Source organism: Pelobates fuscus, chromosome 5 (assembly GCF_036172605.1).
Source record: "Pelobates fuscus isolate aPelFus1 chromosome 5, aPelFus1.pri, whole genome shotgun sequence".
Classification (NCBI taxonomy): domain Eukaryota; kingdom Metazoa; phylum Chordata; class Amphibia; order Anura; family Pelobatidae; genus Pelobates; species Pelobates fuscus.
In genome coordinates, this window is record NC_086321.1 from 348,856,549 (window position 1) to 348,870,439 (window position 13,891).

At 40.6% G+C, this 13,891-nt stretch overlaps 1 protein-coding gene across 2 annotated transcripts in view; it reads right to left on the reverse strand.

Moving 5' to 3' along the window:
- Window positions 1–13,891, reverse strand: part of DOT1L (DOT1 like histone lysine methyltransferase) — a 158,575-nt gene that overhangs the window by 46,692 nt on the left and 97,992 nt on the right. For both annotated transcript variants that reach the window (XM_063455874.1, XM_063455873.1), the window contains one exon: window positions 5,202–5,245. Coding sequence is in view for 1 of the 2 variants with exons in the window: in XM_063455873.1 (XP_063311943.1) it covers window positions 5,202–5,245 (44 nt within the window). In the remaining variant the exon portion in view is untranslated. The remainder of the gene's footprint in view (window positions 1–5,201; window positions 5,246–13,891) is intronic.

Consider the following 13,891-nt stretch of genomic DNA (forward strand, 5'->3'; position numbering starts at 1 on the left):
TCAGTGATATCAGGCCTCATGTCCAGGTGCAAGGTCTCTTATGAATAGAACATTTCATTACTACTGTGTTCTCGTGGCCTTCAAACTATACTATCTTACAAGTCCTAAGGAGTAGCCGGCAAGTCTTAAGGAGTAGCCAGCACCTCCTGGTACTTGTCCTTGTAGGAAACACGGTCTTTGTCTACTGTATTAATTGGGTTTGAGAAGTTCAGTCACGTAAGGTAGTTTTAAAATGAACAAGTTAAGTCATGAGGACAAAATGGAGGATTTGAAGAAGTCAGGTTAGGAGGACAAAATGGAGGATTGTCACAATATAAGGTTAAAATGGAGTTAGTACAATAATTCAATACAAGTACAATAATAATTTTTAATAATTCCACATCACCATCGGGGGTCTAAGCAAACTCCCCAGACATACATAGGGTCCATACTAAAAGGAAATTAATGTCTAGAAATGTCTATAACGTGCACGACCAATAACAAGTTTGACAGAATAAAAAAATAAAAAATTAAATAAATCAAGGGGAAAGTTTGAACACTAAATAATTGTGAATCAAGCATTTAGGGAGAACTCAGTTGCTACATTTCACAGATGTTTCACAAACTGAAAAATACTGCAGCTGCAAGAAAAGATAGCAATGGATACAAATGACCAAATGAATTTAAATTTTTTATTTTTTTTTTTAAATGGTTGTTTAAATTCCTTTTTGTCAGGAGAAATTTTACTTGGTATGGAATTTATTTTGGTTTCTCATTTGGAGGTTGGAAGCAGCAAGGTGATTGAGCACTGGAGTGCAGAATTTGACAGTCAAGGTGACCGAGCACTGGAGTGCCGAAAAGAGACAGAAAACAAGGAGCTGGAAACCACGAGTGAAAGAAAGAAAAAAAGACCGCGAAAAACTTCTTATTTAAAGCAAGCTAATTTTGAATGGACTCACACTTTGAGAAAGGCTTCGGCTGAAACGCGTTAGTGTGTGGAGAGTGGGACTGCTGTATTTTATTTATTGCTGCTGTTTTGTTTTGGAATTAAACCTTTTGAAAGAAACCTGCATCCTGGTTATTTTAAGGGAAAAGAAAATGGACAGCTAGCGTTTTGGATACCAGCCATCACTACTCCTTATCCATTCAAAGCTTCTAGTCTGAGTCAGCTTCTAAGTGACTCAGAAATATGTGAGTGTGTCTAATTATACACCTTTTACTTAGATGTTATTACCCTATGGATTTTTCCTGATTTTATATTTACAGGATTTTACTGAACTGTAAGGGTAATATTTTATATTTACAGTTTGTGTGCTCTCACCATTTTTTATTATATTATTTTCACTGATTTTGTGTGTGGTGGAGTGACCTCATAGGTGATTAAAGCACCCTTATTTATTGAATTTTAACCTGATATACACACTTTATCTTCTATGGAATTTGCTCCATTCGCATAGGGCCTCACACAAGGCCAATTCATCTAGGGCAGCGGTGTCCAAACTTTTTTCAAAGAGGGCCAGATTTGATGAAGTGAACATGCGTGAGGGCCAACCACTGCAATAGTGAGCACACTACAAGAGTATGAACCTCTTTAATCAGTCACTTTTCCCTTTTCTGCTCAAAGTATTCTAAAGTATGTGAACTATTTTGCAGTTATAGCCTACACAGTAGGGAGTTCTGTACAGAGTTGACATCAAAAGAGAACCCACCAACCCCCAAGAATGAGTATACCTTAAAAGGAAAACTGTCACCTCAAAAAAAAATGTCTATATAATAACCTGGTTATAAAAATTTGACATGAGATACATTCTTTGTTAAATTGAGCGAAACTCATACCTCCCTTTAGTATACTGCAGGATCATTCGGCCATATACATGCACCTTGGGTCAGACAGTGTTTGAATTTGATAGTCGGTCTGATGTCACTGCACCGTGCCGGGAGTAGAGACCATAGGGACTATAAAGAAGTTTTCAAACACTGGTGTATGCATTTTCGCTGAAGATCCTGTCAAATACTTAAGTAGGGATGAAAAATTCTCATTTTCTTTACATTAATTCATGTTCCCGCAACCCCAGGCGTCTCTTTGACACCTTTAATTCTCTTCTTCGCCCTGCTGTGGCCACCCCCCAAACTAACCTTACTGCTGATAACTTTGCATGTTACTTCACTGACAAGATTGAACAACTAAGGAAAGAATGCTCCCCCCTCCTTGCCTTTCTGTTTCTCAACCACACATAGATCATGCCTTTCCTACCCTTCAGACAGACATTCTCCCCAGCTACTGACCAAGAGGTGGCTGCTCGATCTTGTCCCATCTCACCTTATCAGATCTCTCTCCACTTGTCTCGTGCCTTCTTTAACACACATCTTCAACTGCTCTCTCTTCTGGCATCGTCCCTGCTGACCTTAAACATGCCACTGTAGTACCTATACTAAAAAAAAAAAACCATCCCTCGACCCATCCACCCCCTCTAACTACCGTCCCATATCCCTGCTCCCTTTTTCCTCATAGCTTCTGGAAAGACTTGTCTTTACCCGTGTGTCTCATTTCCTCAATTCCAACTCTCTTCTTGACCCCCTTCAATCTGGCTTCCGCCCTCTCCACTCTACAGAGACTGCCCTTATCAAAGTTACTAACGACCTAATCGCAGCAAAATCCAAAGGCCACTACTCCATACTAATTCTTCTTGACCTCTCAGCAGCCTTTGACACAGTTGATCATGCTCTCCTTCTTCAAACTCTTCAATCGCTTGGTCTCTGTGACTGTCCTCTCGTGGTTTTCCTCTTATCTCTCCCAACGCTCATTCAGTGTCTCTTTTTCTAATGATACCTCCTCCCCTCGTCCTGCCTCGGTTGGAGTCCCCCAAGGCTCTGTCCTTGGTCCCCTTCTATTTTCTCTTTATACTGCCTCTCTTGGCAAACTTATTACCTCTTTTGGATTCCACTACCACCTGTACGCTGATGACACCCAGCTGTATCTCTCCTCCCCGGACCTCTCCCCTGCCGTCCTGCAACGTGTCACTGCTTGCCTTTCTTCCAACTCTGACTGGATGTCCTCCCGCTTTCTGAAACTCAATCTCTCTAAAACTGAGCTCCTTGTCTTTCCTCCTCCTAATACTGATCCTCCCCTTTCGCTCTCCCTTCAAGTTTGTGGTACCAACATCAGTCCATCCTTGCAAGCGCGCTGTCTTGGCGTCATACTTGACTCTGGTCTCACCTTTGAGCCTCACATCCAGCATGTTGCCAAATCCTGCAGATTCAATTTTAAAAACATAGCCCGTATCCGCCCCTTTCTTGCACCAGATACTACCAAGGAGCTTGTCCATGCTCTAGTAATTTCCCGCATGGATTATTGTAACCCTCTCCTGATTGGTCTTCCCAAAAGCCGTACTGCACCCCTACAGTCTGTAATGAACGCTGCTGCTGCTAGACTGATTTTCCTCTCTAGTCGTTTCTCTCACACCTCACCCCTCTGCCAGTACTTACATTGGCTTCCTGTATGCTAAAGGAGTCAATTCAAGGTACTAACTCACACCTATAAAGCACTGAACAACTCTAGCCCCTCTTATATCTCCTCACAGATCCATAGGAATGTCCCTTCTCGGTCTCTCCGCTCTGCCCGTGACCACCTCCTGTCCGTTGTCCGCACCCGTACGTCCAACTCGCGCGGCTCCCTTCCTATGGAATAGCCTGCCTACTGTAATCAGACTCTCCCCTAGTCTTGCATCTTTTAAGAAGTGCCTTAAAACCCTGTCTCTTGCCCTCTCCTAAAGGGCAGCCTACCTTATTTGATTGCAAATTCCTGTCCTAATGTGTTTTACACCCCACCTCCTATAGAATGTAAGCTCGATTGAGCAGGGTCCTCTTCAACCTATTGTTCTCCCGTAAGCTTATTTGTAATTGTCCTATTTATAGTTAAATCCCTTCTTATAATATTGTAAAGCGCTACGGAATCTGTTGGCGCTATATAAATGGCAATAATAATAATATACTTCATTTAAAAAAATAATACTTTTACTTCCTTTCGAAACTTGAAAGGATCATTATATTAAAAATAGTGTGGAGGTGACAATTGCAATATAAAGATAGAATCTTTCTGAAATACTCACTTTCACTGTCTTAGTATATCTGACTGGGCTTGAATTTCAGTGAAATTCCAACACCGAGTATTAACTAGTTTGTCTCAGTATTTTTCCTACGCTTGACAAAAAGTGGAGTTACCATTTGTCACTCATGTTATATCCCCTAGTTGTCACGAGTTCTGACTTGGGGGAAAAGACTTATTCTACGGAGGCCTTGAGGGAATCCTTCATAGACCTCAATGCTGTAAAATATGATGCGGATGTCTGAAATGCCAGTAGTTGAAAATGATGCAACAGATTAAGGCGGTGGTGCCCACAAGGGACATGTTGAAGTAATTAGATCACACCATTCCCTGCCATCTCACCAGGCTACTGGACACCCAGCAGTAATGTCACTGTTGGGGGTCTTTGTAAATTATGCAAAGACCCCAGACTGTAACAGAGCCACTTTAACAAGAAGTTAATTCCTATAAAATGCAACAGCAAAACCATTTAAATGAAGAGATGCAAGTGACTCCAAAGCCACCAAGTATAAAATCATATTAAAACCTATTTAAGTGATATTTATTTAGGTGCAAATAAGCATGGGACCTATGCACCTCAACAGTAAATCAAATCTAGCAGATACACTCTATACACAGTCACAATACTCCATGCCAAAGGAGGTTCCAAGCTGGGGAACAGTGGGCAAGGGAGCCTAGGGCCCAGTGGAAAATGATCTGATGAAAATTTGACTGAAATAACCATTTGCCTTAAGTGAAAAAGACAAAGGGTTGAGAATTTAAGGGAGATAATGACCTCCTAGACTAATACAGTAGGTGCTTGAAATGATAAACATTTACAAAAATTTACTCCAAAGTGATATTTAGAGTCTAGATTTCTTTATTCAGCCAACAAACTAAATGTGTAAATACAACCTATGCCACAGATGTTTAGGTCTTCCTTTATCTAAAATATGCTGTTAAGAATGGGAAGGCTACAGGCCATTTAAGTAAAAATAAATAAGTCATGGCACAGTATGTATGTGTGCACACCATACTTGGTTATAATCATTCCGTATCTATTCATTTTCTAACTCTTAAACCATTGAAAGAATAATACATTTACTAACCAAAACAGAGAAAATGTTGAAGTACTCACCTAATGGTCTCAATAATTTCATGTGCAGCATCATGATGTTTATCCTGAAAGAAGGTGAAAATTGTGCGTCAATGAAAGAAATATACACTTGTTCTTTTACCATAGAATCCTACAACTTTTAAGCCTGATACTGGGCAGATCCATCATAGCTCCCGTCAATCATTGCTATATTCTGTCCTTTGTACCTGGCAGTCAGCATAGAGCAAGCATACCCAGAAGAGGAGAAATTGAATACTACGTATTTCTATCTATCCTCCTCATTTACAAGATTTGTCCTGGCTTTGCCATTTGTGAAAACCTCAACATAAATTTAGAAGAAAACTCTGTCCTTCGTGGTAAAAAAAGAAATGTAATAGTATGGGGTGGTTTTTAATGTTTTGCTCACCACACATTTATGCCAGAGTAGGTATAAACAAGGTTCAAGAAGGGTGCAAGCAATTTTAAAGACTCGAGCAAGAGGTATGTTATGAAAATGACACTGTCAAATAAATACACTTTATGAATAAAATCTATACTCAAAGCTCAGGTTTTATAAACATGAAATTTTAAAGCTTGGCTAGGCCTATATTGAGCAGTCAGTTTATAGGGCAAAAGGGCTATATTTTACACAACTCTTCAGGAACAAGTTATGAATCCAGCTACTGATCAACGGAATCCCCTATATAACAGAAGCAGTGTATTTATACCGCATTTAAGTGGCACACTGCCCACCATTAAGATGGAAAGGCAAATCAAGGCCAAGAATGTAACTGATCCATTGTGAGGAAGCAGGATGTAAAAGAGCATTAAACACGGCATGTTCAGCAGGACGACAGAAGGGAAGCTTCTAGGACACAGGAATGATGACAAGCGTTGGAATAAAATTTATATATATATATATTTTTTTTTAAATGCATGAATAGACCCGTATATGTTGAAAACAATGGAAAATTCAATTTTTTGGGGTTAACACAAAATGTTAGTTTTAGGCTATTGCACGTAAATACAATTTTTTTTATTTGTATTTTTTTTTTTTTTTTTTTTTTTTAAATTGACATGTAGAGATTTATTTAGCAAATCCTGAGATTGGCACACTTAATAAATCTATATTAATGTGATCATGATTTCAAGGAGGAATCCCCTATAAACATTAAATGGACCCAGTCACTTTCCATGGTTTACTTATACCTAGATTTAACAAATAAATGATGAGGTGTGAAAAACCAAATGTGGAAATCCACACCTCCCTCTTTATCCTGCTTTTGGGTGCCTCCATCTTAGCTCCCTGTCACTCACTGTTACAAAATGCTATCCTTCGCACCCGATACTTAAAGGAACACTATAGTCAGCAGAACTACTACTGCTTAATGTAGTGGTCCTGGTTCCGTAGCAGGTTTTTCAGCGAAACGTCACTGTTTACGTATGGCTGTCAGACACTATTGGCACTTCCTAGTCTAGAGTTTCAATGCATCTTTAGCAGGATATGCAGATTAGCGCAGCACAATGTTTTGCTGCGCATGTGCAACAGCCTCCAATGCTTTCCTATTGTAAGGCCATGGAGGGGTCGAGCTGCAGAGAGACTGGCACAGCATATGAGAAAAGGTAAACACCTTTCACTCCACAGAGAAGGGGGTCCAAAACCTAAATATTTATTCAAGAACTAAAAGGGTTAAGAATAAATGTTTGTATCCTAACAATACTTAGTTAATTTAACAGAGAAGACATACAAATAAGAGAAATAAAACAAGGTTTCCAAATATAAAGAACAAAAAAGTTTTCCCTTTAACCCTAGATCAACAAAGTTAAATCTGTGGTTAGGGAAATGGGTCAGAGTGGGTGGTACCAGCTCCACCTAATGGGCATGAACCCTTAATTGTAGATATGATAAAGAAAACACACTGAATGCTATGGTAGTGCTCCCTGAAAAGACGAGAGACTACCTAGCAAGCTGGTAGGATGACAAATCGGTATTATTGTGAGCCTGATCTATCTAGAGATTAGGAGTCCAGTGGATAGGGGCGAACTAGGGGAACAAAAATAGGGAAGACCAGCAATACAAGGTGCTGGAAATAGTGGATGTAGTGCAAGAAAGTATCTCAAACTCAACAGTGTTACAGTGAAACTTTATTGACTGCTTATAAAGAGAGATACACTTGTCACTATGTATCCACAGTTACTTCTGTATCCTATAAATGATAATCCCTGGGATGCAAATGAATAATCAGTTCAGAATGCTATTTCCAGGGAAGTATATGACAGTAAACCCCTAGACAGTATAGTCCCTAAAAGATATAAATTCGTGCAGTCTATGCATATGGTAATGAGAAGCACAATATTCAATAGGGAGAGAAAAGAGAAAAAACGTTTAGCCAATACTGATGCACAGTAATAAGTAAAAAAGAAAAAATGTCTACTGACAAACACAGGTAGCGATGAAGATAATTTATACAGAGAAAAAATCTCTTAAGGTAAAACAATTAAATCGCTAGACTGCTGGGATTCCCTTTACTTTTAATATGGTCCCTTAAGCTTAATATGGTCCCTTAAGAGGAACTTCTTCCTCTTCGATGGGGTATACTACCACCAGGTGCAGGGGACTGCTATGGGGACATCTTGCGCGCCCTCATATGCCAACCTGCACCTGGGTTGGTGGGAGGAGAAAGTGGTATTCGCATCTCCCCCATTAAATCCCCTGACCCAGTACATACATCTCTGGAAAAGATACATAGATGACATTATAATTATATGGACTAGGTCAGGGGATCAGTTTAGGCAATTCACACATAGCCTTAACACTAATGAATTGAATCTTAAATTTACCGCAGAAATAGGCACTCCATCCCTAAGTTTCCTTGACCTCATGGTATCCCCACTACAACAAGGGGTCATCAAAACTAACCTGTTCAGAAAGAGTACAGCGACAAATAATCTTCTAAATTGGAAAAGCCACCACCCAATTCAACAGAAACGGGGAATACCCACGGGCCAGTATTTACGCCTGAGACGTAACTGTTCCGACTTAGAAGATTTTAAAACACAAGCAAGAGACCTGCGACAAATGTTCAGGTCCAAAGGGTACCCCAATAAATGCCTCAAGAGGGCATATCATAGGGCTCTCTTAACTGAACAGGAAGATCTATTAAGAGAGAAAGGAGCTGTCCCCTCAATATCAAAAGATGGTGAAAAGAAACAACTTAGGTGTATTGCCACTTTCGATGCTGGCTGGGACCAGGTCAGAACCATTATGAATCGCTTTTGGCCTCTCCTGAAACAGGATACACACCTTAGAGATGTCCTCCCTTCTCATGCTTCCTTGACAGCCAGAAGAGGTAATAATTTGAAAGATATTTTGGTACATAGCCACTTCCAAATGAATAAACCACCTACTCACTGGCTGTCACAAAAAATTAAAGGCACCTACAAATGTGGTAGGTGCAAAGCCTGTAGGTACATTAACACCAACTCAAAAAACTTCAGCAATAGCTCTAATACTGAAAATTTCTCCTCACCCTCCTTCTTCAATTGTAATTCGAAGGGTGTGATATATCTCATCACCTGCCAATGCCAGGCGATGTACGTGGGAAAAACTTTCAGACCATTTAAGAAACGCATCCTAGAACACAAACTCAGTCAAAACAACTAGAAACATAGAAACATCTGTCTCCAGGCATGTGAAAACAGTTCACAATGGAGACATCAATGCCCTCAAATTCCAAGGCATAGAATTAATCAAACAGGACCAGAGGAAAGGCAACTGGGACCAACGTCTAAAAAGACGAGAATGCTATTGGATCTATCGCCCAAAAACTCTGTCTCCTAAAGGTCTTAATGAGGGCTTTTCATACTCCCCCTTTATCTAGAAGTCTCTTCAGACAAAATACTTATTTATCCTGTATATTTGTAAATAGCCTATTTCATCTATCTTAATTAGAATTTTTATTTATTATAACATTTTTTTGATCAATTCACGGGATTGTTTAATTTTTTTCATACACTATTGTATTATGATTTGATCTGTGGGACATTAACTTGTCCCGTAGTTACCGTCCATCTCCTCCCCTTCTGCCTCCCTCCCCATCTAATCAATACCATTCTATATTATGGTTCCTTTTTCAGTGTATTATGGATTCTTCACTGACGAACTAAGGGAGATTTCCCCCACAAATTATTATCTTTACTTTCCAGTGATTGCTCCATATACACCACATATAAGATTATGAGAGGACACTCCATAATCCAAAAACATACATAACTAACTGTATTATACTGTATGTTTCCATCTTCCATATAATATATTTAGGATGTAGTAATTGTATTACATTCTTTGGGGATACTTCCTGATCGCTATATATTCTAATGGCTTACCAGTAAGAACCAAACCTTTATTAGATTAATCTTCCAATCGGTAATACACTAATGTACCGATATCATTTAGCTATCCCCACTGACCGAGGGACTGTGCCAATCAATTGACGTAGCAGCCGATGAGTCTCCACCCACATGAAGCTTACGTCAAAATTTTACGTCACTGATGACGAATACACCACCTTCTCTGTGATTGGCCATTATGCATTTAAATACCGGGGGGGTTCTGGCGGCAACTCTCACCCCTGACGAAGGAGTTTTCAGACTCCGAAACGCGCGTCGGGTTTAGACGGGGGGTATTCCCACTCACTGCACTCTGCCTCTCACCGTGCACCACTCAATATGCACCAAGGGAAACCCCTCTCTGCACATTTTTTTCGTCATGTTTAATTGTTGTTAACCTTTCCTTTTGATCATTTAATTTTTTGTTTGGAGTCCGATACCAAGGATAGGAACAGTATCTAGTTTAGCCATTTAGCGTTAGAACACCCACGAAGGTGTTTATTAGCAGAAGCTAAGGGAATTGAAGCAGTCTAGTGATTGACTTGTGTTACTAAGAGAGACTTTCTCTCGCTATACCTCATGACCACTACTGCCTTTGCCTGTTAGTAGACATTTTCCCTGTTACTTTACTACTGTGCATCAGTATTGTCAAACGTTTTCTCTCTTTTTTTCCCTGTTGATAATTGTGCCTCGCATTGTTTACATGTATAAGACTGCACGATTTATATAAGCTTAAGGGACCATATTAAAAGTAAAGGGAATCCCAGCAGTCTAGCGATTTAATTGTTTTACCTTAAGAGATTTTTTCTCTGTATAAATTATCTTCATCGCTACCTGTGTTTGTCAGTAGACATTTTTTCTTTTTTACTTATTACTGTGCATCAGTATTGGCTAAACGTTTTTTCTCTTTTCTCTCCCTATTGAATATTGTGCTTCTCATTACCATATGCATAGACTGCACGAATTTATATCTTTTAGGGACTATACTGTCTAGGGGTTTACTGTCATATACTTCCCTGGAAATAGCATTCTGAACTGATTATTCATTTGCATCCCAGGGATTATCATTTATAGGATACAGAAGTAACTGTGGATACATAGTGACAAGTGTATCTCTCTTTATAAGCAGTCAATAAAGTTTCACTGTAACACTGTTGAGTTTGAGATACTTTCTTGCACTACATCCACTATTTCCAGCACCTTGTATTGCTGGTCTTCCCTATTTTTGTTCCCCTAGTTCGCCCCTATCCACTGGACTCCTAATCTCTAGATAGATCAGGCTCACAATAATACCGATTTGTCATCCTACCAGCTTGCTAGGTAGTCTCTCGTCTTTTCAGGGAGCACTACCATAGCATTCAGTGTGTTTTCTTTATCATATAAAACAAGGTTTCTATTTTTCTTACTCACTTGCAATGTTGGACCTGGTTTTGCCTGTACTGTGATGTCATTTGCTACATTTTTTAAATCTAAATTTAAAAGGAAAATCGAGCATTGCACGAAAACGTTCACAAAAGTTCTAGATAATGTAGAATGTTTTATTCAATGGTGTAATTTCAAGAGACTGTTCCCCTTTAACCCCAGACAGACTTATTTAACTCCCAAAATTACTAATTGAATAATTCTGTAATAACAAACCCACCTTCAAATATCCTATATCAAAATTAAAGGACCACTATAGTGTCAGGAAAACAAACTTTTTCCTAATCCTTAGGAACTCCCCCCCCCGTGGCCCCCCTCCCGCTGGGCTGAAAGGGTTAAAATCCCTTCAGCCACTTTAATCCCGCACCAGGCTCCCTCGGCGCTGGTGACCTCTCCTCCCTCTCAGACAGAGCCGCGCACGCATTAAAAACGCCCATAGGAAAGCATTTCTCAACGCTTTCCTATGGACGTGTTCTGCACGCTGAAACTGAAAGTTTCTTTGAAACTGCTATGTTTACATCTAAAGGGTTGAAACTTGGGGGACCTGGCACCCAGACCACTTAATTGAGCTGAAGTGGACTGGGCTACTATAGTGGTCCTTTAAATAAACACTGAGCACCATGACTACTAGAGCATGCTGTAATCAAAGTGCTTGACAACTTACCTGGGGCCAAACCAAAGCTCTCTGCACTGAGCTCCACACAGGAGTTTCCAGCTCTTCTTAAATGACCACTCCACAACCCAAAAGCACTTCAGCTTTTTGAAGTGCTTAATGGGAGAGGAGTACCCTAATTTAACCCCAGTTTACTAAAGTGCGGATTTCTATATTTTATAAATTAACTAGGGAACTTCCCTCCCCTCTACTTGCACGTGCCTGCCTCACCCTCCCTAACACATCTCAGACCAACTTCAACAGTGAACAAGCGGCGGATGCACGTGCACGAACATGGGCGCTTGCACGTCGCAATGCGAGAGTGTGCACGAGCCAGCTTGTGCGTGCACGTGGGGACCAAGTTGGTCATTTCCCTGTGAAGAGTCTCTTCCGGTAAAAAGGGTGAGGGGCTTACAAAGACTGCAGTCATAAGAACTGCAGCTTTTGTAAGCTATTTTAGGCTACATCCCCAATGAATACAAGCATAAAAATACACATATGTATGCATGTATGCATGTATGCATGTATGCATGTATGCATGTATGCATGTATGCATGTATGCATGTATGCATGTATTCATTGGGGGTTTATCAACTAAACTGAGAGTTTTTTGGGGGGAGTGGGTTGGAAGAGTGGAGTGGTCATATTAACTATTGAGCAGTGAGACTGCAGGGGCATTGTCTACAAACAAAAACTTTAATTAGGCTAAAGTTGTTTTATTGTCACCAAAACAACTTTAGCCTAATCAAAGTAATCAAAGTTTGTGTGTATAGACAAAGCCCCTGCAGTCTCACTGCTCAATTCTCTGCCATTTAGGAGTTAAATGACTTTGTTTCTGTCCATGCAACCCTAGCCACACCACCCCTGGCTGTGACTGAAAGCCTGTATTTTGAAGGGATGGGGAGAATGGGGGAGGCATGGTTTCATTTTCAATCTGATGCCAACTTACTTTATATGTTTTTATCTCCTGCAATAAAGTATAAACATTAGCTTTCACTTTACATGAAGTGTTTAGAAAGGTTGTGTAAGTCACATGTAGGGAGGTGTGGCTAAGACTGCATAAACAAAGTGATTTGACTCCTAAATAGCAGATAATTCAGCAGTGAGACTGCAGGTGCCTGATCTGTATACCAAAACTGCTTAAAGTCAAGAATCACAATAGGAAAACATTGGATTGGCTGAGATGGCCAATTCTGAAGATATCAGCAAAGAGGCGAGGTGAGGCCAAATAACACACTGGCCAATAATCTCCTCCTAGAGATGCACTAAATCAATGCATCTCTATGAGGAATGTTCAGTGGTCCATGCAGAGACTTAACATCAATGTTGCACAACTACCCAGGAAGCACCTCTAATGACAGTCTGAGTGACTGCAACTGGAGGTGTCCCTATGCAGCAATGTAAATACTGCCGTTTCCATTAAAGGAAAACTCCAGTGCCAGGAAAACAGTTTCCCCGCCCCCCCCCCCCCCCCCCCCAGGCCCCCAATAAAAGTATTTAAAAAAAACAAAAACTCACCTTATTTCCAGCCCACCGCGGGTCCGCCGGCACTGGCTGCGCCCCCCTTTGTGACATCGAAATGGCCGATTTTTAGCCATTGAATTGGCTAAAAATCCGCACGGGGCGGGGCCAAATGCCATTTTGGGCAATCAGGACCTTCAGCGTCTCCATGCAAAATTCAGCGTCTCCATGCAGAGCGTGGGGACGCTGGATAGCAGGGCTGCTTACTGTGCAGCCCTGAGCCAGGAAGCCCCTCCAGTGGCCATCTAAGGAGTGGCCACTTGGAGTTGTCCCTAAGGGCAATGTAAACAGCAGTATTTACATGAAAATGCCTGAAGGGAGCTATTATACTCACCAGAACAACTACATTAAGCTGTAGTTGTTCTGGTGACTATATAGTGTCCCTTTAAACAATACATTAGCTACAGCAGTGACTATGGGACAAATCGCCTTCAGTCCAAATGAAAAGGCAGCTGTCTATGGAAGGTTGTTGACTTACTTCAGAAGCATGGAACAATAGTGCATGAGTTTATATTGAGGACACTTGGATTTCTAGACAAAGTATTCATGGATAATGCCTTGGGACACAAAACAAAAATATATATTTCCCCAAATAAGGAGAGAGAGGGAGAGAATTACATACACACACACACACACAGAGAGGAGCTATTTTAAGCACTCAATATTCTTTAGAGGAAACCGGGGAAAAGCTGCCAGCCAATAGGACTGCCGAGTTGTACTGTCGATGCTTCAGTGCACCCTGAAAGAA